The sequence below is a fragment of the Tasmannia lanceolata genome, unplaced genomic scaffold, assembly GCF_043159265.1.
Source record: "Tasmannia lanceolata isolate RefF3 unplaced genomic scaffold, GAP_Taslan_0.1 ptg000029l, whole genome shotgun sequence".
Classification (NCBI taxonomy): Eukaryota; Viridiplantae; Streptophyta; class Magnoliopsida; order Canellales; family Winteraceae; genus Tasmannia; species Tasmannia lanceolata.
This window is the reverse complement of record NW_027518706.1, coordinates 7063444-7088757: the sequence shown is the minus strand read 5'-3', so window position 1 is coordinate 7088757 and position 25314 is coordinate 7063444. Positions and strand designations below refer to the sequence as shown.

At 37.5% G+C, this 25314-nt stretch overlaps 2 protein-coding genes across 7 annotated transcripts; one reads left to right on the top strand and one right to left on the bottom strand.

The window, feature by feature from the left end:
* Positions 1-2930: 2930 nt before the first annotated feature.
* Positions 2931-18331, top strand: LOC143859160 (Mitochondrial substrate carrier family protein). 6 transcript variants are annotated; one of them, XM_077369842.1, is made up of 10 exons: positions 2931-3159; positions 4150-5515; positions 6540-6658; positions 6752-6876; positions 7815-7914; positions 8087-8164; positions 10029-10112; positions 13673-13758; positions 16773-17696; positions 17824-18331. In XM_077369842.1, exons 2-9 carry the CDS (start codon positions 4222-4224, stop codon positions 16951-16953), a joined length of 2067 nt encoding a protein of 688 aa, XP_077225957.1. In that variant the 5' UTR covers positions 2931-3159; positions 4150-4221; the 3' UTR covers positions 16954-17696; positions 17824-18331. The 6 variants fall into 6 exon arrangements, with proteins under 6 accessions (XP_077225957.1, XP_077225959.1, XP_077225958.1 ...); XM_077369844.1 differs by lacking the exon at positions 17824-18331 and adding an exon at positions 16499-16669 and having other exon boundaries at positions 16773-16911; XM_077369843.1 differs by lacking the exons at positions 16773-17696; positions 17824-18331 and adding an exon at positions 15778-16490.
* A 4603-nt stretch (positions 18332-22934) lies between these two features.
* LOC143859209 (uncharacterized) lies at positions 22935-24194 on the bottom strand. The gene is made up of 2 exons (XM_077369901.1): positions 23905-24194; positions 22935-23597 (listed from the first exon to the last, which is right to left on the bottom strand). The coding sequence occupies exons 1-2, from the start codon at positions 24098-24100 to the stop codon at positions 23377-23379; spliced, it is 417 nt and encodes a 138-aa protein (XP_077226016.1). The 5' UTR covers positions 24101-24194; the 3' UTR covers positions 22935-23376.
* Between the last annotated feature and the right edge of the window lie 1120 nt (positions 24195-25314).

Below are 25314 nucleotides of genomic sequence, written 5' to 3'. Positions count from 1 at the left end.
TTGGCATCCATACAATCTCATTTTCATTACTTCTGCTGATGGGAGCTTTCTTCAGGATTTCCTCAATATTTGGAAGGCACTGAATGACCACTGGGTCCCAAACTCGTCAATTGAGATCTGATGGTTTATAACATTTAGCACCTGACCTGCTAGGTGTTGCTGAATGATGGGGCCATTGGGATGCCAAGGTTGGGTCCAAAAATAAATTCCTTTGCCATCCCCTATGATATAGCAGACAGATTTTTTCGCCATTTCCCTAGAGGCAAAGGCATTCCTTGCTCCCCAGGATAGAGATTGAGGCATTTTCACTGTCCAGAAGTTTCTCTTTCTCACATATTTAGCATAAAACCAACTGGTCCAAAGGGAACTCCTTTTATTTACGATGGACCACATCTGCTTGAGAAGGGAAGCTTTACTAACATCCGAGAACCTCCTGATTCCGACACCACCTTCTGATTTTGGTCTACACATGGTTTCCCAAGCCACCGGATGGTAGGAGTTTCTCATAGAGGTCCCTGCCCAGATAAAATTCCGAATAATTTTTTCAATTCTGTGGAGAACTCCAGATGGGAGGTTAAAGGATGCAGACCAATAGATTTGGTAAGAGGAGAGAACAGAGTTAACAAGTTGGATTCTTCCCGATTAGTCCACCCTGCAAGTTTCCTTGTAAATTTATTGACAAGAGGCTGACAATCAGAGGCTGTTAACCTTGTTGTTATCGGAGGAAGGCCGAGGTACTTGATAGGAAGTTGCCCTTCGGGGATACCCAGAGCTGAGATTATTTGCCCTTTCCGATGAATAATCCCAGCTGAGAAGTAAATTTCACTCTTATTGCAGTTTATCTCCAGCCCAGTGCATCTGTTAAAACTTTTAATGCATTCAAGGATGCCCATGGAAGATTCAAGGGAGGCATCTGCAAACACTAGAACATCATCAGCAAATAGAAGGTGATTAATTTTGAGGTTCCCTTTGTGAAAGGGAGCGGATATTTTCCCATCATCCTTAGCTTCTTCCAATATGATAGAGAACATCGCCATACATAGACAGAATAAGAGGGGGGAGAGAGGATCACCCTGACACAATCCTCTTGAGGACTTGAAGAAACCATGAGGAGCTCCATTGATAAGAACTGAGAAGGTGGCTGTTCGGATACATTGCTCTATCCACAGACACCAGAGATCATTAAAACCAATTTTCTTCATAAACAGGAGGGGGGAATTGTGATTGACATTATCGAAAGCTTTCCTGAGGTCCAATTTGAGACACATCACCGGATTTTGCCGATTGACATGGAGTTTATGGACGAGGTCCCGGGCTAACAAGATGTTATCTTGGATGAGTCTACCAGAGATAAAAGCCGATTGGGTGGGACTTATCAAAGAATCCATAACTTTCTTGAGCCTCGTAGCTAGGATTTTTGAGATGATTTTATAGAAAAAATTACAGAGAGAGATGGGACGAAACATGTCGGGGGAAGAGGCATCAAGAGTTAATATGCTATAATATTATATTTTATATAAAATATAAGATTGCCAACTTTATTATCTCATGGAAACCCTTTTGAAAGGGGATAGAAAATTTCTCTTCTTAGAAAGAATATTTGAGTCACTATTAGTATCTAGAGAAAGGGTTAGAAATGGTTTAGATAGTTGTCACAAACTAGTAATGGCACTCCTCACTGCATGTTCCACTTTTCTTTGGCTATTAAATTTCCAAAAAAGTGTCATCAGCAGCCACAAAGGAAGTTACTATTTTTTAGGGTAACACTTCTAAAATGGGGATCATTATTTAGGGTTAAATTTCTCTTCCTAGAAACCAATTTAAAAAGTCTTGCATTTTCTGAATTAAATGCAAATTTTCTGAATCAAAGGCCAGTCTTAGTCGTAAATCTCATGAGAAAATGAAAATTATAGAAAAGGAATTTATAATTAAAATTGAGGTTACATGCTAATTAATCAAACTAATTTACTTAATCATCTTTCCATGTTTTCTGTTGTGTCTATTTAGAAAATCTAGCAACAGAGGCAGGAGAGAGGGAGAGAGAATGGATGGAGTGGGTCATTATACATTAGAGAAAGTGAGAAACATTAAAGAAAGAGAGAGGAATAAATGAGAACTAGTATGATCAAATTCATTATTTTATTAGGAAATGATAGGGTCGGTTGGTCCACTCCCTCTACCCTAACTTAGGAGACCGACTTTAATAATCTCCGTTTATAATTAAGGCACCGTTCATTTTAGATTTTCACAACCGATTGTGAGTTGAAAACCAATTATTGAACTCAAAATTAAGGGAAGCGATTTATTCGCCCAATTTATTTTACTTGGGACAGTCTGTCTAGCGTATTTTTGACTCCTCTTTTATCCTAGAAAGTGTGCTCCCAAGTAAAAAATAAATTGGGCGAATATATCTTCTCCCTTAATTTTGAGTCCAATAATCAGTTTTGGACTCATAATCGGTTCTCAAGATCTAAAACGAATTGGGACTAAGAGGAAGACTTCACTTAATAATATACTGTATAGGTAAGTTTGTACGCTTAACAGAAAAGGAACGGTTAGGATCATCCTACAGTGATGGAGGGTTAGGATCATCCTACAGTGATAATTTTTGGATCATGTTCTATTTAAGTTGGGGTCCAACAAATGAACGGTTTGGATCATCAAATGTTATGGGCCTAAAAAAGGAACGGTTTGCAACACCCCAAAAAAATGTGGGCCCCCCCAAAAGAGACTGCTAAGAGACTAATAAGCAATAACCCACGCTTGAATCCTTGACAACCAAACTCATCTTGGGTCTCACCACTACTCCACGCAGGATTCCAATCAGGATAGCCAAACCCAGGACAGCTTATCCAAGGATTTCCTTCCCCAAGTGGACAACCGCCCAAAAAGAGATTCTACAGAGTGGGTTAAAAAAAAAAGAAAAAAGACCCCGACAGGCTGTTTTGAATATATGCCCGCTGCTGTCTCTTTTCTTTTCACTTCTTCCTCCTCAAAACCCCCTCACAAAACCCTAAAACCCTAAACCCTAAAACCCTAAGCGTGATCTCTCTTTCGAGAACTGAATGGCAGCCATATCTAAGTGCAGATTCAATCGTGTTAACATTCTTGAAATTGTTGATTCCACTGTAAAGATCGACATTTTCGATGTCATCTAAGGTTAGGGTATTAGATTCTTTTCTCTCTCTCTCTCTCTCTCTCTCTCTCTCTCTCTCTCTCTCTCTTTTTCATTCTTACAAATTCTATTTTACTGTTTCTGAAATTTTAGTTTTGAGAATTTGAGTTATGAATTCTTGTAGAGAAACTTTCAATTTGCAAATGATTGATTCTGTTGTACTGTAATTCTATTTTTTGGTAGTTTTGCAGGATAATTTATAATTATTTTTTTCATGAATGGCCGTATGAACCATTATTTTTCAAAAGCTACTGTACGGCCCACTTCATAAGATGATCCAAACCGTTCATTTGTAGAGCCACAACGTAAATAGGTTATGTCCCAAAAATCATCTCCATAAAATGATCCTAACCCTCCAATCTGTACATGTTTCCATAATTTGTCGTCCCTAGGTAGATCGGAAGGTTAGGATCATCCTATGGAGATGACTTTTGGGGACGACCTATTTACCTTGTATCCTCACAAATGAACGGTTTGGATCGTCCTATGAAGTGGGCCGTACAGTCCTTTTTGAAAAATAATGGTTTATACGGCCATTTATCGTATAAAATCTCAAAAAAGATAACTTGAACCTGTTGAATTTCCTACTTATTCTCTACATGCTGTCAATATGATGATTTAAAGCACACATGCACACACACACACACACACACATCAATGGGATTGAAGTCATGGGGTTTATATTGAACCCTGAGAAATTCTTTTTGACCTCTTTTCCTTTGTATCTTCTTGTTCTTCTTTTCTCTAAGCTTGTAACAGTACTAGAACTTATTTATGTGTTCTGGACTAATTACTAATTAAATATTGCCACATTTTTCCCAGTTTAACTTTTCCTATGGGCTATGCTTTTCTCCATCCAAGCCCTTGTCATTATTTCTGATTACATTTTTCTTATCCTAGTATTTCTATATGTTTGTTATTTTATATTTGAATGGCAGGAAAGTGACATTACTTTCATCATTAACTGAATGCAGGTGTTTTGCGGTTCATATCTTGCTGATACTATCTACTTATACAAGGAAGTTTAGCTGGAAGCCTTGAGAGGAATGGCAGCCCGTGGTCAGCCATCTAGAAGTGATAAATCCTCGATCAAATATAGGTGCATTCCACTCGAGGTAGCATCCTTTGAGCTTGCCGATGTTGGTCGGGGAGAAAATGTTCATGTTTTGTCTGATGCTCGTACAACATGTAGTAAACAATCTGAACCCAAGTCTTCTAACAATATTCTGACTACAACAAAGTTTATTTCAGCACTTGGGGAAGCATGGGATTATCTTAATCAGCCTTATGCTATTTTCCAGCCTAAGGGAAAGACACAACCCAATGATATTTGTCAAAAAACCAATGTCATTTGTTACTCTAATGAGATGGAAAACAATAAGGCATCAACATCTGCTGATAGTAAACATTTTGGTGTTGCTTTGAAGCCAGCTTGCTGTGTACCTTTTACGATTGACTCGAACATAGAGCATCTGAGATTATTTCAGAAGATATCATTGTATGAGTCATGCAATGAACTTAATAATTGTTTTTCCCTGTGGAGATATGTACGTATTGCTAATTCCCCAGTGCCGGTGGAGTCTTGGAGAACAAATGGTCTTGCAAGTTTAGGAATTTCTTATGATTTGAGAAGGATATATCAATATGTAAGTGAATACCCATTTCATAGTTTAAAAGATCCGGTACATTCAACCCAGATTGAATGCAAAAAAACTGCTGAAAGCTGTCCTGTTGAAAATATGACCCTCCCAGTTGACAATACCTTCATTGCCAGCAATGGTAAACCTAACCATCCTCCCATCTTAACTGAACGTAATGATTTTCTACGAGGTGAAAGAGCAGAATTAGTAGAAAGCACTCGGCAATCTGTTAGCTCGCTCTATACATCATATTCACTTGGACTGGTTACAAATTTAGAGGCAACCAGTGTTCCATCCACACCAAGTTCCAGTCTTTGCTCAGATTACCATGTTAAAGATTTAGCTTCGACTGATTGTGCATTGGGAGAGTGCCAACAATTACCTGAATCCCGATGTGTAAATGTTGAGACTTTGGAAGAATTGTGTACATCTAAGGTTAATAATTTGCCTGATAATGGTAGAGGACAATTCAAGGAGCTCATCCTTGAGGATGAACATCCAATGAAGCCTTGCGTATTGATCAAGAATAAACCAGATAATGTCCTTGCCAAGCACAGACATGCCCTTGCAGGAGCACTGGCTGGAACATTTGTTAGCCTTTGTTTACATCCTGTTGATACAATTAAGACTGTCATTCAAGCTCGTAGCACGGATCAAATGTCTCTCTCTCGCATTTTTAGATCAATCATATCTGAAAGAGGTAAATCTCACAAAGGCCACATTTTTCGGTGATTGGTTATGCATAATGGGACTCAAGCTAGATTAATTCCCTGCTTTCCTGCTAGGGAAAGCTACTGTGTATCATTTTTGAGGTTTTGAGAATTTATATGGTGGATGGCAGTGCATGAATGTGCAGTCCCAAAAAAAAAAAAACAGTGGGTCCCACATTGTTTGAGTGATCTAAACTGTTCATTTATTGAGCCCTGATGTCGACAGGGTGTGCCCAAAAAATCTTCTCCGTAGGATGATCCTAACCCTCCAGTCAGTGGAGGTTTTTATACTGTGTTGTCCATTTTAAACCTCCACAAATTGAAGGGCTGGGAACATCCTAGGTTGCTAAAGAGTGGCTGGGAGATTAGTGGAATAAGAAGTCAAAGGGGAGAAAGGGGGAATAAAAGCATGGAAGATGAATAGAAGAGTAGTGGAAGAGTGGTAAATAGTGTTTGGTTGTGTGGCAATCCTCTAGAAGATTAGTGGAAGATGTAGGGGTGTCATTACCAAAATAGAGAGTGGAAGAGAGAGAAAGGGAAGAGAGAGAAAGAGAGAAAAGATAATAAGATAATACCTTTCTACTCTTCTTCCACCCAAATTCCACCAAAATGGTGAAATTTGGTTGGAAGATTAGAAGATGGTACATTTCCACCACATGGGCGCCACGTAGGATAAAAGGCAATCATGATGTCTGGGAGTCAAATGGGGTTTCATTGCCAGTTTGGCGACCAAACATGCTTCAGAAGATGTCTAGGAAATCAGCAGTGTTTGAAATGCCGCTGATCTTCTAGCCTTTGGCAACCAAACAGAGCAATGGGGAAGATTTTCTGGCACACACTATCTACATCAGGGCCCAACAAATGAATGGTTTGGATCACCCAAAAAAAAAAATGGGCCCCACTGTTTTTTGGGGCTGCACGTGCATACACGGCCGCCCATCATATAATTTCTCTTGTTTCATGTGTAAAGCTTGTTGATGTTAGCTATTTAAAAAGGCTAGAGGTTGTTTACAGGAATAACGGGACTATACCGTGGAATTGCAAGCAATGTTGCTTCTTCTGCACCAATTTCTGCAGTTTATACCTTCACATATGAATCAGTTAAGGGGTCTCTGCTGCCTCTCTTGCCCAAGGTTATTTCATATCTGTAGTCCTTGTTTCTCTTGCTGTTGTAGCAAGTGTATAGCTACTTGATTTTAGGCTCTCTCACATATTTTCTCGTACAGGAATACTATTCTTTTGCACATTGCACAGCCGGAGGTTGTGCAAGTCTCGCTACTTCATTTATTTTTACCCCCAGTGAACATATTAAGCAACAGATGCAAGTTGGTTCACACTATCAGAGCTGCTGGTATGCTTTCATGACTTATCTCTATACTTCAATGATGTCATAATTTAAATTTCTTACTTCTCTTAGGAAGTCTGGACCATTTGGCATATCGGATACCATGGGAAGCTGGGTTCGTTGAATGTACGAAAGTTGCATTTTCGGAAGTTGGGGGACCGCAGCTTCCCGCGGAAGCTGGCTGCTGGATCGTTCGTGCTTTGGCGGGAAGCCGAGTCATCAGGAAGCCCGTCTGGGCATTGGGCTTCCAAAAACTTGGCTCTTGTTTGGGAACTAGAGAACCAGAAGCGGCTTCTTGGCTTCAGCAAATGGCTATTAGGCTTCCCCCAAGGCTAGCATCATGTGGAATTCGATGCAGCAAATACTATGTGCCCTCTGGAAGTTGCTTCCTCCCTATGTCACAAATATCGTTCTCAGGAATTTCTCGGCAAGTGAAAATCTCGGGATATATTTTTATTTTTTATTTTTTCAGGTTTATATCAGGAAAAAAACGATAAAATAAAAGTATTAAAAAATATAAAAATATGTAAATTAAGAAAAAAATATAAATAAAAAAAATCATAAAATATTATAAAAATATTGTGATATTATCGCAGTAAATGAAAATATCACTATATTTTGTAAAATTCTCAGTATTATTTCTGGATTTTGTTTTTTTATTATTATCAAAATATAGCGATAAAATTGCTATATTTTTAAAATATCGGAGGTATTTGTGACATAGCTTCCTCCCCTCTGGAAGCGGCTTCCCATCATCCAGAAGCGGCTTTGTGCCCTCAGAAGCCCAGCCTAATGGAGTCTAAGTGTCAAGGATCTTGCTTCTTATAGAGGCTTTTTGTTGACTTTGGATAACATTTTGGTAATGGTGTCATTGTTATGGGCTTTTGTTTGAGTTTCCCTTCTCAATGATGAGCTCATATGGGATTTGCATTGTGTCTTTTCAGGACAGCCTTAGTTAGAATTCTCGAAAAGGGTGGTTTGCCTTCACTATATGCTGGGTGGGGTGCAGTTCTTTGCAGGAATATCCCACACTCGATCATCAAGGTCATATTTCTTATGTATGTAATGCTACTTTAGTTACCTCATATTGGATTGTCATATATCATGGGTTTGTTCACCAGGTTTAGAATTCATTAGCTCTGGCATTTGTTTTTCCTTTTCCCGTGCCTTCTGAGGTTGAATGCTTTAGCAAGGTTTTCTTTTTCTTTGGTTGCAGTTCTATGTCTATGAACGCCTAAAACAATTGGTGATACCACCAACACAATCTAGTGCTCACCCCAACTCATTACAAACGGTTTGCTTTCTGTCCTTACCGTCTTTTTTTTTCTTTGAATATTTTCCTTATTTTACTATCTTACTTTGTTTTGACTATTTAGCAGCTAAACTGTGTGAGTGTTAGGGTACTCATGAGCATGGTTTTAAATTTCAGCCCGGGACCGAATTACACCGAAATTACAGAAATTTTGGTTTTGGCTTAGGCCGAAACTGAAATTTCAAACCTTTCTCATGATCACTGTGATGTTGCTTATTCTGAACGTACTCTCAACTATATTTGTATATATGATGTGGCTTTTGGACAATTTTACATTAATTACATGTATTTAGCTAGCCAAGCTGTGCTGAGTTTTAGTGTTGTGTTCAGGGCTCATGAGCACTGTGATGTTGCTTATTCTGAATGTACGCTTGACTATATTTGTATATATGATGTGTCTTTTGGACAATTTTACTTCAATTAGATGGTAGGCTTTTGTTGGTTCATGTAATTTTACATAAATGACATTTCACACTTCAAACATTTCTAACTGATATAAATAATGACTGTAAGAGTAAAATATGATGAAACTCAAAACGGCAATGGTCCATACAAGAACTTGCTGGTTGTTCTTTTCTTTAATTGACATGAATAAGCATTCCTTTTAATTGCTAAATCATTTTTCTTCTGCTGTAGAGTTCCTCTTTCTGCTCAATTATTTAGTCATGTTTTAATCAGTATGTACTGTTACTTCTAATTTTTTATTCAAGTTTGTCAGTTTTTATTTCAACTGATGATGGCTGGTATAAAGTTCTCATCGTCGTTGGAAATTACTGTTCTTAAAACTCAAAATATTTCATGTGCCTATAGTCTCATGGACGTCTGTCTGCTATTTGTTTTGTTTGTTTTTTGCAGCAGCAGTCAGATATCCTTGATAAGGGAAATTTTAAGAATTAATTGTGGATAATGCTTCTTACAGCATTCTAAAGAAGAAAAGGAGGCACATTCTTTGGATTGTAACTTCTAATTGTGAAAAATAGAACCATTCAAAAAAATTGTGAAAAATAGGATATCTCTTGCCAATATCAAACTTTCATTGAACCACTGAGGCTGCTGGCAGTGTCTTTTCTCTGTTGGGATGGGCTATTTTCTTCAACTCGTCACACAGGCAATGAGTTGTCAAGGTAATTGCAGCAGTCTCCAAGGAAGAGACAATGGCCTGCCCGTAGTCTATGTCACAAATATCTCTCGGGAATTTCTCGGAAAGTGAAAATTTCTGGATATATTAATCTTTTCTATTTTTTTCAGATTTATATTGGGAAAAACGATAAAATAAAATAATTTAAAAATATATAAATTAAGAAAAAAATTATGAAAATATCATAAAAATGTCGTGATATTATTACAGTAAATGAAAATATCGCTATATATATATATATATATATATATATATATATATTTGACTTCTCAGGATTATTTCAGGATTTTTCTCTTTTATAAAAATATCGTAATAAAATCGCTATAGATGTCTAAAAAGTGTGATTTTTCTATTTTATTTCCATTCTTTGTCATTAGGACTTCACTAGTTTGGGTTGGGGATGCAAAAGGGCTGGAGCAGGCATAGGCTGCAAGTATTGAAGCTGGAACATGCTCTTATTTGCACTTCAGATTAGTGGTTAAGAAGGTCCACCTTAGAAGTTTGTAGCCTAATATAAACTATCTGAGGCAAACTAATTAGAGAGATAAACTTGCGATTATTATTCTATCTTACATTGTTTGGTGCCCTTCATATGCTTATATCCATCATCTGTCGTGATTGTCAAAATTTATACCTTAATATCAAGTTCTTTGAGAAGTATGATTTACCACATTTTATTGTGAATGATGTGAACTGTTCTCCTTGCAGCTAATGTGTGGGGGCCTTGCTGGATCTACTGCAGCACTTTTTACAACCCCATTTGATGTGGTGAAGACAAGATTACAGACACAGGTGTGTGCGTATGTATGCATTTTGGTTGTTTTCATAAAGGCACATTGCATGTTTTTAATGCAATTTTGTTTCCTTGTATAAAAACTTAACCCAAGAGTAAATGAATCTTTCTTTTTAAACAATAATGGGATGCGTTAACTTCTTTAGTAATAATATGGACAGGATGCCTCTATGCTCCCCACTGTTTATTTTCTGAAATGGCTTTATGCTGATACATTATTATGTCATTGGATCAATCTTATGAAATTAGATAAATTTCCTGCACATTGTCCTGGATGACAAACTTCGCTGTTACTGCATCTGTTAGCTTGCCTTATATTAAATGGGTTTGATTCGTTTGAAAGTTTCCAACATAACCGTATCATAATGTAATACGAACTCTACGCTTTCTTTACATAAATGAGTGGGGCCTAAAAGTTGTTCTTTCTTCTCATCTCAGTATGTAGACCTAGTATAGCTGATATTGTGGTCAACCGTAGGTTTTTCAAGTTCTTTATGTTTCCATCAAGTGTGCATGGCACTGACTTGATTTATCAGGAACACGGGATGATAAATCTTGCATCTATGGTAGACTTACAAAAACAGAACATGCTGCTGAGATGAACATCGTGTGTGTTGGAGATTCTTCTGACTTTTCTGTTTTCCAAGTGTTTCAGTTGGCTCCACACAAGGGGTCTTATGTAAATTCCAATGTTGCTAATGAGCCCTGAATGTTGGCTACACTTTCTTGTGCCTCAAGTGGCTACACTTTCTTGTGCCTCAAGTGGCTACACTTTCTTGTGCCTCAAGTCTGTGAATTAGCCGACGTACAGGAAGTAAGATCATGTGTTTCTCAGATGCTCCATTTTGTATGGAGAACGTCTTTATGTGACATAGTGGGTACCTGTACTTCTGGAATAGCATCTAAATGACTAAACATCATACCCAAATGCAAACAGATAACCTTATGTTCTTGAAAGATGACATATTTCATTAATTCTGAATCTGCATTCGGGACCAGAAGTCCCAGCCTGCAATACAAGAGATTAACAAAATTTTGGCATGGGCATACCCAAAACCGATTCAAAGAACACCATACAAATATAACTGAGAAACGTAAAAATCCCCTTTCCTTCTCTAACATGCTTCCTTTCTTTGAACTACCTAGTGCAATCCAAAAAACTTTCAACCGCTCTTCTGAGGATGCCCAAAACTCTGGATAGCTTGAACTATAATTCCTCCCCGGAAACCCTAAACCGCACACTTCTCAAGATTGTCCAAGATATGCTGAATCATGAAATCCGGCATTTCTACAAGAAGCTCCTCCGGAACTTGCTCCAGACGAATAGGGATTTTTCTATCCGCAATTCTTTCTCTCACTTGTCGGATACCAAAAATTTTGTTGGCTTCCCAATTAAGCCTCCTCATATCTTTTCTTCTGCTACTAGAAATTTAAAGAACGGATGCGTAAAGAGAGATGATTGGGTTTTCCCTAATCTCCGTTGACCCTATGAGACGGGTTAGAGTGAGTGGGCATTCCTGAGCCTCTTTTCTGAAGACATCCCATTGCTTTTGAAGTAAATCATCAGCTACCTCTTTGGGCCAAGGGTCCATTATAGCAGCCTTAAATTCATCATAAACCATCTCTTCGATCCTCCTTAATATGTCTTCCAGAATCTTCACCTTTGTAGACAAACACAGTCGTCTACCTTCATAGGAGATGGAAGAACTAGGAGAAGTGCCTTGGTTTTCCATTCTCAAAGTAGAGTCTAAAAGACCGGAACCCAGACCCGACACAAAAATTGAGAAACGCCTCGTGGAGCCTCGAGAAGCAAGCAACAAAAGAGGATTCTCCGAAGGGTCGTGAAGAAGCAGAACAGAGGTATAAAACCTAGAAGCCCACAAAGCTAAACACCAAAAGGAACTAGAATAATAAAAAATAAGCGAAAGGAGCAGAACCCTCCTCGGGAACCCGAAATAAGGAAAGAGGAAAGAGCACACTAAACAAGGAAACAGACAAGAGTACCCTCAAAGCTAAAGATCAAAGCAGGAGACCCTAAAAAATCTATAAGCCAACCCTAGAGGATTGATAGAATGAAGGCCCTTGTAAAAATCAGCTCCAAGGGCGCCCCTATTGGTTGATTTATGCAAAGTCAACATGGTTTCCACTTTTTTAGGCGCATTCCACCTTTTTTCGGGGCTGCACTTTGCATAAAGCAACCAACAGGGGTGCCCTTGGAGCTGATTTTTGCAAGGGTGCCCTCATTCATTATTCCTCTAGTTTCAATCTCTAAACCATTTCATTGCTGACTTTCGAGAACTTGGCTTGTACACTATATTTTTTTTTCTTTGTTGGCTATAAGATCTTATTACATTTGTAAAATAAAATACAGTTTTGTTTCTACTATTCATGTTATTTAGCCATTAATAGTCTGGACTTCAAAATTGTATAGTGCTATTTACTACACAGGTCAACGATTAATGTTGAAAAAATTGTATGGTTTAAACTTTAAAGCACCTGTGTAACATTTCAAATCTATTAAAGATTGCTATTTGACACATGTTTATGTCTAACTGGTAAATGAGATGTGATCTACATGGTAAACAAATGCAAACTATGTTGGGTGCTAGAGTCACTTGGTGATGCATTAAAAGGCTTGGGAGAGGAGGAGGGTATTCACCTGAACCTGCATATTTAAATACCTAGAGAGGAGCTAGCGTAATATTTCTTGCATACATGATATGTCTTGAAGACCACTGGTCTGATTTCTTGGTGGTACTATTTAATCTAGTACTTGATGTAGAACCTTGCTGCCTCCCAAAGCTTCTTGAATATCTAATTCAGTGATAACCTCTCTCTGTATTGGAGACTCATGATGGCTTTCCTCCATATGTTTACAACATGTCAACATGCAGAAATTGAAATCGTATATGTCACTCTGACTTAGGGGTACAACTCGGGTCGGGTTGGATCGGGTTGAGGCCAACCCTAACCCAACCCGAGATAGCACTCCCTCAAACCTAACCCAATCCAACCGAAGCCTGGGGTTGAGGATGGTCAGCCGTAGCCCAACCCGCCTCTAAATTTCTCAACCCTAACCCAACCTATCTAACCCAAAATCGGGTCGGGTTGGTTCGGGTTCACCTTCGGCCAAACAGAAAAATACAATAACCCAAAGAAAATCAAGATAAAATTGGAGGATGGGTCGGGTTGGGTCGGGTTAGGCCTCAACCCAACACGAAATTAAATCAGGTTGGCTTTTCCCAACCCAACCCGAGCCAAAATCGGGTTGAACCTGACCCAAGTTGCACCCCTACTCTGCATCTGCATCCGCATCCGCATCCATCTACGTAGAATATACATAATCTCATTTCGAAATGTATGGCCTCTAGCGGACGGGATAAAGCGAAATAGCACATTATCATTGAACATTTTAGTGTGTAGAATAGATGTAAACTTATTTTTGTGAATTTAATATTTTGGTGTTACATTTTTTTTGAAGATCCAATGATTTTACATTAACATTGAGGTTATTTCAATAGAATCCGCTGTTTGTTTCTGAAAAGTTTGTTGCTAACAGATTCCAGGATCTCTCAGACAATATGATGGTGTTTTTCACGCCCTTCAAGAAATAGCCAAGCAGGAAGGCCTAAAAGGACTCTACAGGTATGGCATCCCATTTCTTTTTTGTCATTTGTCTTTTCTTGACCAAAGGTTATATACTTACAACAATAGAATCTGAGAAGCTTCTGAAGCATATTTATTAATCTTTGAGAGCAAAGAACTGGAGCTTGGGTCACTCAATTCCTAAATTATGATCCAGGTGAATTGGCCTGCTCTCTTTAAGGAGGTTTGTAAATGTTGACAGCATGGGACTAATCGTAGATTTCCTTCTCTTTTGAAATTATGTAACCGGTTGCTTGATACAAACTAGAAAAACAAATTTAAAACCTTGAGGTTTTTGGCCACTAGAAAGCCCTCCTTGCAGGATTCTTTTTTCCTTCCTCTTTTTCATGGAAAGGGAGGGAAGGGATGGGCTATTTATCTACTAAAATCATTAAATGCTTGTATTTGTAATCAGTTGTACTCAATTTGGAATCGAAATGTGAAGCTAGTAATAATCCTTTTCTTTCTCTTCTTTATAGAATGGGAGGAAAGGGAGGGGCTATTTATCTACTAAAATCATTAAGTGATTGTATTTGTAATCAGTTGTACTCAATATTGAATCGAAATGGGAAGCTAGTAGCTTATGTAGGGACCAATTCTCACACAAATTATTGTGAATAATTTGTGCTTGAGTCACTGTAAGAGGTAAACTAAGCTTTTTACGAAAGAAAAAGGGAAATAAGTATTGAACCTTACCTCAAAAAAGTATCATTTATGTTTGAGTCGTGAGGTATAAGTATAATATTATTTGTTACTACAGAAAAAAATCCACAAATTCTTTTCTATCAGTAGTTGAGCAAAAACTCCACAAATTCTTTTCTATCATTAGTTTTTCTCATGCTCAAAATCCAATGCGTATTGTACCACATCGCCAGAGACAAAGATTATATCAGAGAGTACAATATTTTTTGGTTGGCTTAATAGTACAAAGATTGTATCGGACAGTACAATATTTCAGTGTATGTATATTATTATCCAACTGAAAAAACGATAATGTTTCAAGCGGCACATCAATGTCAGCTCATGGTTGAAATTATAATTTAATGGATTTCCTAAAAGTTTAGCTTAATTGAGATTTCATTTTGTTTAAAGAGTCAAAATATTAATAATATTAGAATAAGTTCTGAAATGTAAACTGAAAAATATTATCATTTTATACATTCAATTATAGTGATGAATTTTGGGTATAAGCAAATTAACAGAAAATGTTTTGCTATCATGACTACTTTTAGTTCACATTAAGGTCAAAATAGAAATGAAAAAGTGATAGTGGATATTTGAATTTATATAGGGAAATTTAAAATGAAGAAATGCCACTTAAGTCGAAAATACTAATCATGATTAACGTTAACAGAAAGTTGTCAACAGTCTGTAAAAATTAAGAACTTCTGTCTACAATTAGAAAAACGTAAAGCAATTAAATTAAGTTGTCTATCTATCTTTAAAGGTAAGTGAATTTTCAAAACAATACTTGTAAAATATGGGTGGCATTGATATATAAAATGAACTAGTTTAGAAGCAAAACTTAGCACTTGGTGGATGCCTTGGGATTGAATCTCACAACATGCTTGTTTTGCTTGTTAGCAAAATCAGTTGAATTGGAATTTGGAGTCTGATCAAAACTCATTCAAGGCTGTATGATGTGTTTTGAATTTTGATGGTTCTCTGCTCGTGTGGATCAGATCTGATGCATTTTTGTTCTGTTTTGCTCGTGATCTGTATGCCGTCTTGCTATGTTTTTATTGTGTGATCAAATCGTGTTTTGCATATGAAATCTGGAATGTTTTCTACGTACCAGATCTGGATCGTGTTCTTTACATAAGATATGATTGTGTTCTAGTCGTGCTAGTGTGCTAAGTATCCCATGTCGATCTGACATTCCATGCATAAGATACGGTTACTTTGCTGTGCAGTTCAAAGATGTTACCTACTAATCATCTTTCCATTTTTTCGTTGCGACCATTTCGGCCGAATTTCAGGAATTTTGATTGAATTTTGGGAATTTCGGTCAAATTTCAGGAATCTTGGTCAAATTTCGAGGAAATAATCACATGAAAGGAAATCATGTAGATTTCATTTTGGTGAGCATGGATATGGAAACATTCCGGTCATTTCAGAGAAATTTCCAGGAAATTTAAAACCATGCCTGAATCTATCAATTATATGAGGTTATTCTTATGCTGAAACAAGGCTATACATCATTGAATGAATATTACAGTTCCCCTACGGGGATGTGGCAAGAGCTTAATATATATTAGTCTCTATCTTCTAAGCTGGATATTCTTAAGAAGCTGTGTCAAGAGTTCTAGGTTGCTAAATTTTTGTCTGGATTGAATTCTCTTGTATTAATCTTTAAAGGTGCAATTTCTGGCTAGTGATACCATTCCTTCTGCCTATAAGGGGTTTATATCGAAATGACTTGTGTATTTCTTTTTGATGAGTTCGAGATCATTTAAATATTTCACCACCAATGGCAACACATTTGGTAGAATTCTCCATGATTATCATTATACATCCTCTAAAGCGCAGTTATTAAAAAAAATGCGGTCTTAGAAGCATGCTTCTGCAAACACATTAAGTTGCTCTTGAAGAAACAGATATTTTTAAATTCAATGTTCCTACAATATTTTTGTCTCCGTACCATGGGGTTGTTTTCAATTACTGTTACCGGCTGATTCCGTATAATAGTTTTCAAAGTGGGGGCTTGGTTTAGGCTCTTATTGATTTGACTCTGTCCAAGGAATTGGAATGTCTAGTGGCCCTGAGGACTCGAGAAAAAAATAGAAAGAGAGGCCCCGACTTGGCTTTGACTTTAGCTTTGAGGACTGTAGCTTGGAGGACTGTAGCTTTGAGGAGTGATGTCAAAACCACCTACCTCGAACCATTCCAGCCTATTATTCATAATTTTTGAGTAAGCGTTTGTGGCAATTCAGGGAGTTATTAAGTTTTTTGTGCTCTGATCTAGTGCTTCAATGCCCATATCTTCTGATCTTTTTATTTTCTTTCGTTTTTAGGGGATTGACTCCGAGGTTGGTTATATACATGTCACACGGAGCACTATTCTTTGCATCATATGAACTTTTCAAGAGTGCATTTTCCTTCCAAGTGCCACAAGTACCAGCACGAGTCATCCAGACCAGACAAAATACAGAAGATCAGTCTACGGCATCAAGGTTGCATAATGTGCATACATAATTGGAATTGATCCAGAAATATACATTTTCTTTCAAGGGGCCCAAGTTCAAAGAAATGGGGGAATCCAAGCTATGCCGCGGCTCAGATGCTTTCTCTGAGGAATAGTTCTATTGGAAACTGAACCAGCCACCGAATCATCATGCTTGAATTTTAGATCCCAACCTTTTTTTTTCTGGATCTTGCAACTTGATCAATTTCTCCCCCAATTTTCGAAAATTAGAAAATTCAATTGTGGTGTTTGCTTTGCCATTTCAACAGATTCTTTACTTGGAAAATGAAGTGGACCAGTTTATTTAGGCATGTTCAAAATTTAAGTTCCATTAACCTTTTTCTCCGAGCCCTGCAATTTGATCATTCCGGGCCCAATTTTTTAAGATTGAAAAATTCAATTACGGTGTTTGCTACGCCTATTGCATTGGTTTCTTTCCATATCGATCTCTAAGGTTTTCTTATTTTATTCATTCTGAATGTGCCCTTCTTTTGTCAGCACATGTCACTATTTCGTGAAATAATAACTCAGTTTTTATTTTTCATCTCAAATTGTCCAAAATATTTGGTTTTGTCATGATTTTCTCTATTTTATGATTTCTATCCCCCTTATATTCTTTTCAAGCGTTCGAGCCCAGATTGGTTGACCTTTATGCCTCTGGCTAGTGTCATAGCTTTCAAAGAACAACTGTTGCACAAAGCTTGTTGCTCTTCATTCGATTACCAACAATTGCGACCGCAACCAAACTCTCTGGGTATTAACCTGTTCTTGCAATGCTTTCTAATTGAGTTATCCACTATATATCTGTTATTTGTCATTTCTTTCAATTGCATTTGTCTATTTATCTTCTTTGGGACTGATCTTGAAATCTTATTTTACAGGAAACAGATTCTTCAATATAGCATTTTTGTTTGCTCAAACATATATGAAAGCAGAAACCAGATGAAGATATCTTCACCCATTGATTTTCCATATGTGGGAATTCCCACTCCCTCAATTCTTCTGTAAGTTATCAGATTCAAGTTAGCATACTTGTTAGCATTAACCTTTTCATAACCTAGTATTTTCCGCCCTCTTCCATAACCTCCCCACTCTTTTACATCTATCAGTTTGTCACCTTTCTCCTTGGTTGCCAGATTTCAGACCTTTCATCTTTTATCCTGGCTATTCTTTTATTTTCTCTCTCTTTGAGGGGTTTGTTTTTTTGGCGTTCTCTGTTTCACTTCTTTGCTTTTGTTCTTTTTTTGTATTGACCATCTCAGTACAGCAACTTTAGACTCCAATGTCTTCCAGATGAGATGTCACATGCAATCTACTATTCTAATATAATATGCTGAACATTTCTAAATGGAAATTAGTTATCCAAATGGTTCCCTTTTGATTTCGATACAGTTGAGATTTGAACTCTAAAACTATAACATTGCTGTGTTGCATCACTTGTGACGACGTAATGGAGTTTTGAGACAACTTTGGCAGTTCTAGAGTGAAAAAGACACTGCTATCTTGTTCCCATTCTACTTTCTTTGGAGGAACTCGTGTTTTCTCAAATAGTACTTGAGGAATGATAGATGCAAGGGCCGGAGAAGGGCTCTTGAATAGATCCACACCCTTCTCCGGCCCTTGCATAAAGAGGGCCCTTGCATCTATCAGTCCTCATTCTACTTTGTAGAAATCTGTATTAGATTCAGCCGTTTTGCCTAGCCGGAGAGCCGTTAACACTTAAAATTGCACCACTTAGCCAAAATCTCCCACATATGGTTGGCTTCAAATCATTATGCAATCCTTTCTTTTTTCTATTTTTATTAATGAGAGATGAGACCTCATTGGTTGCCCAACCCGAGATAGCTCTCCCTCACCCCTAACCTGGCCCAACCTGAGTCTCTGGTCAAGAATGATGGTCAACCCTAACCCAACCCACCTCTAAGTCACTCATACCTACCCAACCTGTTTTTACCGTTGGGTTCGGGTTCACCTAGGGCTAAAAAGAAAAAAACATAACCCTAAGAAATCAAGATACAATTAGATGGAGGTCGGGTTCCCAAGGCCTCAATCCTAACCGAACCTGAAATTAAATTGGGTTGGCTTTTCCCAACCCTAAACCAACTCAACCCGAGGAGTTGAAATGCCAACCCGACCCGACCCAAAATCAGGTTGAGCCCAACCCAAGTTGCACCCCTCCCATGAAAGGGTGGCCCAGGTGAATAATCAGGTAGAATTGTCATTTCCCATTTCTAATATGGAGAAGGCTAAAAAAGAACGAGTGACATCGTGATCGAGAATTACTTGAAGCAGTAATCTAGTCCCTTGATCCATCAAGTCTAATTTAAGGTGTACTTTTGATTTTTTTTATCTTACGCAAGGGATGTTTATTCAAATAAAATGTTTCACTAATTATCAATTCCCCCCCCTCGAATTACTCACACTTTTACTAAGCGAAGGAAACTGAAAATGTTACTCTTGCATTTGACAGCGTTTAGTTAGAGGACATGCTCATCATCTGCAAATATTCAATTCAAACACTTTGTTTAATGTAAAATGGAAATTTTATACTGGTAATGGCACCCATACTTTTTCTCATCCTCTCCGAGTCTATATCACGCAACCAAACACATTACTGTAATCTATTCCACTATTCTTCGAGAGGAAATTCTAGACAAATCCAATGCTTGTCTCCTCCCTTTTGACTTCTCATTCCACCAATCTCCGAGCCACCCCCGCACATCCAAACATATTCTTAATGCTAATTCTTCATCAAGTGGAAAGAGCATATGATTCCTACTACAATTGCTTGTTTTCTTCTAGTGGTGGCCGGCAAGGATACTGATATCGCAATAAGTATTCATAATTGTGTAGTACTAATTACCTCTCCTCCCATTCCTTCCTCCAACAGAAGCAGACTGAAACTCTGGAATTTCAATCCAACTAAAGATTCAACATAGCTTGCATTTGGAGAAGGAATCTAAAGATCTAGTACGCAACGGAAAACAAAGTGGAAGAACCTATTAACAAAATCCACCAATGAACAAAAATAACTCCCTTTCAAGAGTCCTATTCTAACGAAAGTACTAAGCAATCTGAAAACTTGTTATGCAATGTTGAAAACTCTAAATAGGATAACAATGTGGGGTTAAATAGGAAGAAGAATAGGAGAGATTGGTGCCACAATTTTACAAGCTGAAACTTCCAGATAAAAATCCACTAAGATTGAAGAAATAGATTCCCACTCCAAGCACTTATTCAATTGACGGGTCTGATGATAGAGATCATGAATAAACTCAGCCATGTGCAGACTAAAAAAAGAAGGGGGAGAAGCAGAAATCATGTAATTTATAACTATGTCACTAGAATTGTACCATGGAGCTCCTATCAATTGCAAGTGTTTTGATTAAATAGGGAGTTATTTAAGTAATAGAATTCTTTTAAGTTACCATTAAAAAAAAAGGATTCTTTTAAGTTGGGTTTTATGTTAGTCTTTAGACCTAAGAGTAGTTTATGCATTATAAAACTTATAAGTGGTTTCTTGCGGTTGTTTGTGGGACCTGTCATCGTAAAAAATGAATAATATTTTAGGGTTAGGTTAAGTTAGGTCTCTGTTTTTAAGTTTAGACCGGGCTTAATATAAATGAAGGTACAAAGTAGGGTTTTGAGGATACATAATATTCTAATAAGCCTGTAGGCTATCGACATGATGAATTTGTGAATAAATATTTTCTTTTTTTTTAATGGCCAATTTGTGAATAAAGTTTTTGTTTGCAAACTTGCAAATTATGGATGTGGTGTCCATAGTCTTAGTGTGATGCCTTTGATGTCCTTGGGTGTGACGCCTTAAAAAGACCATTGGTGTGATGCCTTTGGTCTAGTTGGTGTAATTCTAACAATCTATCTTTAGATTTCGTTCTCTTTAAACTTTCAGTTTTTTTTTTTTTTTTGAAACTCTTTAAACATTCAGTTTTTTGTTTCCTAAAATGATTCCAATAAGTTTTTCTTTAGATTTTAGTTCATAATCTCCCGTATAACTTTGGATCCTGATTTTCTTCACACAAAAGCTGTTTACTTCCCGTTTCCACACTAGGAATAATTTGTACTTGTTCCTAAACATACGAACAATCCAAATTTTGAGTTTCATGTAGTTTCTTTTTGCTAGACCCTACTTAAGCCTTAGTTATTGTTTAGTACACTTTGAACAAATCTGGAGCTTTAGGACTAATAAACAATTCTTGGGTGATTCCTATGCTTTCTAGTGTGATCTTTAATCCCAATCAGTCCAGATTCAGTCATCTTTAAGACCATTGCAACTGAATGTAGTTTTGGGAGCCATCTCATTGCCTCCGACTAGTCTTCCGTCTTCATCAAGTTTAAATCCTACTAAAAGCCCTCCCAATTGGTCCTACATCAGTTGGTAGAATGTCAACTTTTGGAAGTAGGATGCACCATTAGTGAGAATGGCAAAATGATTGCTTGGAAAAAAACCACTCGCCACACCTATGGAAACTAATTGTAAGGTGTGCAATTTGGTATGTTATTGGTGAGTCATTTGGTATTGGTAAGTTAATCTATTTACAAACAGATATTTCTTTCATTGTGGGTGTGGGTGTGTGGTTAGTTAATTTATGCAATCTCCATGAGTTCCACATAGGAATGTTATTCATACTTTGAGGTGTCTTGAGGGATGTTCAGACCAAGGAAAGGTGAAGGTTATACAAATGTTAATGGGCTGGATCAGCTTACGATAGAATGTCAACACAATATTTAATAAAAAAATAGAATGTTGGACTTGACATGGTACAAAAACGTGTTGACACACCCACATTAACCCACATTAAGTCTGACACTTCTAGCAGTACATTTAATAGTGTTGAATGGAGTGTTGACACATGTGAACATGTGTGTCGTGTCAAATGTGATAGCAATAAATTCAAGGTGTAGGCTAGATCATAGGTACCAAATTAGGCATTCGTGACATTTTTATCCATATTGAGCGTGAGCATTGTATGTATTCTATACAATGTGATGGGGCATCATATTACGTGAGTAGCTTTTATTTTATTCATGTTTAGCTAGGATAGGGCCCATCAGCAGTGCCAAGTAATGTGACATCTTTAGTAAATATAAGTGAATATATGTGCGTGTGCGAGCGTGTCTGTGTGTGTGTGTGGGGGGTGGGGGGAGAGGGGCGTAAGTGGGGGTGTATATGAAAATTGGGAAAAAAAATATGCACATCAAAAGCTTCTAATATTTGTAGGTACCCCAAGGGATTCTCTGACCTGAAGTAATTCGAGATTATTCTATAGTTATGTGAAAATAGGTTGAACTACATACACCATACCCAAGTTTGAATTCAAGAAACTAATATATCTCTCCACTGTCTAAAGCCTAAACTACTGATTTGCAAAATGATCCAGGGACAAAATTTATGCATGCCAAAGCTTTTAATAGTTTTAAATACACCAAGAGTTTCTATAACCCTAAAGAATCCAGAGTATTCTATCGTTATGAGAAAAATAGCTACAAGTACATGCACCATATTCAAGTTATGATTCACAAAGACTAGTTTTCCTCTGCATTGTCTAAACAGTCTAAACTACTAACTTGCAAGATGATTACCTGAAAGTGGGAATGGAACCTATTGTCTTGAGGAAAGAAAAGGCACTGGAAAAAGATAGCAGTTCTAGTTCCTCACAAAGCAACAGGAAGATAAATATCACAATAAGATATGCCTTTTGGTGAGGGATCTATTAGAGATAACAATGAGGTAGTGTGAAGAAAATACCAAAAGTACCAACAGTTTCAAAGAATTAGAGTCTAAAGAAAATAACAAAACAACAGTTTCAGAGAATTAGAGTCTAAAGAAAATAACAAAAAAATAACAACTAACAACACTCACAAAGAATTGGAGTCTTTCTTCTTGTTGAGGAATCTGACGGACAAAATCTGATCCGATCGCACGCAAAGAAATAGAAATATGCAAAGGCACAAACACAAGCACAAGACATACGTGGTCGGGTAAGATGCCCATGTCCATTGGGGAGAACACTATCTTCCACTATAAAACAAAATTACAAGGATTACAATGGATTAACTAAATCCCACAAACTGTAACCATTTTCCTTGTACTGTTAACCAACATTGTACACGAGAGCAGCCCAAGAGAAAAAATCACCACTATTTCTCACCACGAGAGAAAATCAATAAAAACACTCTTTTCTTTCACTATTGTTTTTTCTCTCTTCCCACTTTAGTCATAGGTCAAGAAAAACCTTTTATCACATAGGTTTTTAAAAACCCCTAAAAGAGCTCTTTGCTATTTTGGCTTCCCACTGCTACCATGTAACCTAGTTATGCCAGGTAATAGATTGTGGAATTACATTATGGTACACAAAAACAATGTTTTCACATAGTTACAGGTGACGATGGTCTCACGGAGATGAGCCCAGTCAATGCGTTCTTTTCCTTTTAAAAGCAGGATGAATGTTTCCATTGCAGTTATCAAGTCTGTCTATTGCTGCAATAGAGTCACTCATCCTCTTCAAAACAGCAGGCATAACAGAGACAATACTGGATGTCTTTAATTTAAGCAGTTGTATTTTCTCCACTGTTTTGGGATCCTCCTCAGTTAGCAACACATCTCTACTTGACTCAACATGTTCACTTGCTCCTGCAAATTACAAAACAGTTGAAAGTCGGTGGCAGAAAGAACAAGTTCAAAACAGGAATCAAAATATTGAAGTAGAATGTGTTGACAGCGAAAAATTCGGACAACAAATAATATTGTGAAATTATTGCAATATTTTCATGGAAAAAATAAAATATGAAGATAGCTCTCAAACAGACATTGTATAAATACCAAACCCTAGCAGCGATTCACAAGAAATCTCATCTTAATCACAACAATACAAAACAAAATCGAACCGAAATCTAAAAGAAACGAAAGATAATTAAAAGAATGAAACCTAGAAAAGTACCTCCGTTGAGATTTTCTGAAAGAAGAGGTCTTTGAGCGGTGAGATGAGATTCTAGGGTTTTCTTGAACAGATCTGGGAGGGTTTTTCGGAAATGGAGAATTCTCTGAGCCATGTCTTTGACCTCATGCTCCAGTTTTTGGATTTCTTCTTCGTTTGGATCCTCCGAGCTAGGATTTTCTAGGGTTTGGACCTCCATTTTCTTTCTTTTCTGTGTATTTTTCGATCCCTCCCCGAAAAATCAGAGAAAGTCCGCTCCGGGTTAGGGTTTTGAATTTTGAAAAAATTATCTCTCTTTCTCTCTCTATAACAATAATAAAAGTAAAATATTCGGCCCATTTTTTACCTGGGACAGCCACCTTAAGTATTTGTGATTGTGACTACTCATTTACACTACAGTCGTGGTAGGGACATTAGTAGAAAGGCATTTCATGAGAGAGTCACCTCAGATGAACAAGACAAAATCTGCTGAAAAGTGAGCTTGTGTGGCTGAACTCTCATGCAGCGGTACCCGCGAAATTACCTTCTGCTAAAATTGCTAGCAAATCACTTTTTAAGTAATCTTTTTAACTAGGATTAAATGCAGTCAATTAATTTATGGGCAGTGATATCTCTATAAAATCCCCCACTCTACAGCCGGTAATTGTACCGTAATACAACCAAACCTCTCTCTCCGTTTGTGGGCCCAACAATTAATTTGTTGAAATCTTTGAATAAGATAGGCCCACCCATATTTTTCAAAATGAGCTGTACGACCCACACCATAGGGCGATCCAAACCATCCAATTGATGGGCCACAATCTAAATAGGTTGCGCCCAAAATCTCATTTCCATACGATGATCCTAGCCTTCCGATCTAAAGAGAAACTGCATATTGTGGAAACCTCTATAGATTGGAGGTTTTGATCATCCCATGGAAATGATGGCCCATCAAATGGATGGTTTGGATCATCCTATGGTGTGGGTTTTACAGTAACATTAAGGTACAATTGGCCCCACCCGTATTTTTCAAAATGAAGTGTACGATCGACACCATAGGATGATCCAATCCGTCCATTTTATGAGCCGCAACGTATAGGTTGTGCCGATTTCCATAGGATGATCGCAACCCTCTGATCTGTAAGGTTTCCATAATATGCAGTTTCTCTTTAGATAGGAGGGCCAGGATCATCCTTTGGAAATGATTTTTTGATGTGGCCCATCAAATGGACCGTTTGGATCATCCTATGGTGTGGGCTGTACGGTTCACTTTGTACCGGGAAATGCTAGAAAGAAAGGGAGAGTGATATATTCGTCACGTCTTCCCACTTGATCTACCAGTGTATTTATTACTACTCTTTTTACACTAAGGGGGTGGCCCGGGAAAAAAGGGGGCCAATATATCATAAAATCGCCCCTTGATTGGATTTTCCT

What these genes read in the sequence shown, in the direction of transcription:
- LOC143859160 (XM_077369842.1), top strand. Translation starts at nt 4,222, where the DNA reads ATGGCAGCCCGTGGTCAGCCATCTAGAAGTGATAAATCCTCGATCAAA. An exon ending in ATCAATCATATCTGAAAGAG is followed by an intron (nt 5,516 to 6,539) that starts GTAAATCTCACA and finishes GGTTGTTTACAG; the next exon opens with GAATAACGGGACTATACCGT. An exon ending in GGCCTAAAAGGACTCTACAG is followed by an intron (nt 13,759 to 16,772) that starts GTATGGCATCCC and finishes TTTCGTTTTTAG; the next exon opens with GGGATTGACTCCGAGGTTGG.
- LOC143859209 (XM_077369901.1), bottom strand. Translation starts at nt 24,100, where the DNA reads ATGGAGGTCCAAACCCTAGAAAATCCTAGCTCGGAGGATCCAAACGAA. An exon ending in TTCAGAAAATCTCAACGGAG is followed by an intron (nt 23,598 to 23,904) that starts GTACTTTTCTAG and finishes TGTAATTTGCAG; the next exon opens with GAGCAAGTGAACATGTTGAG.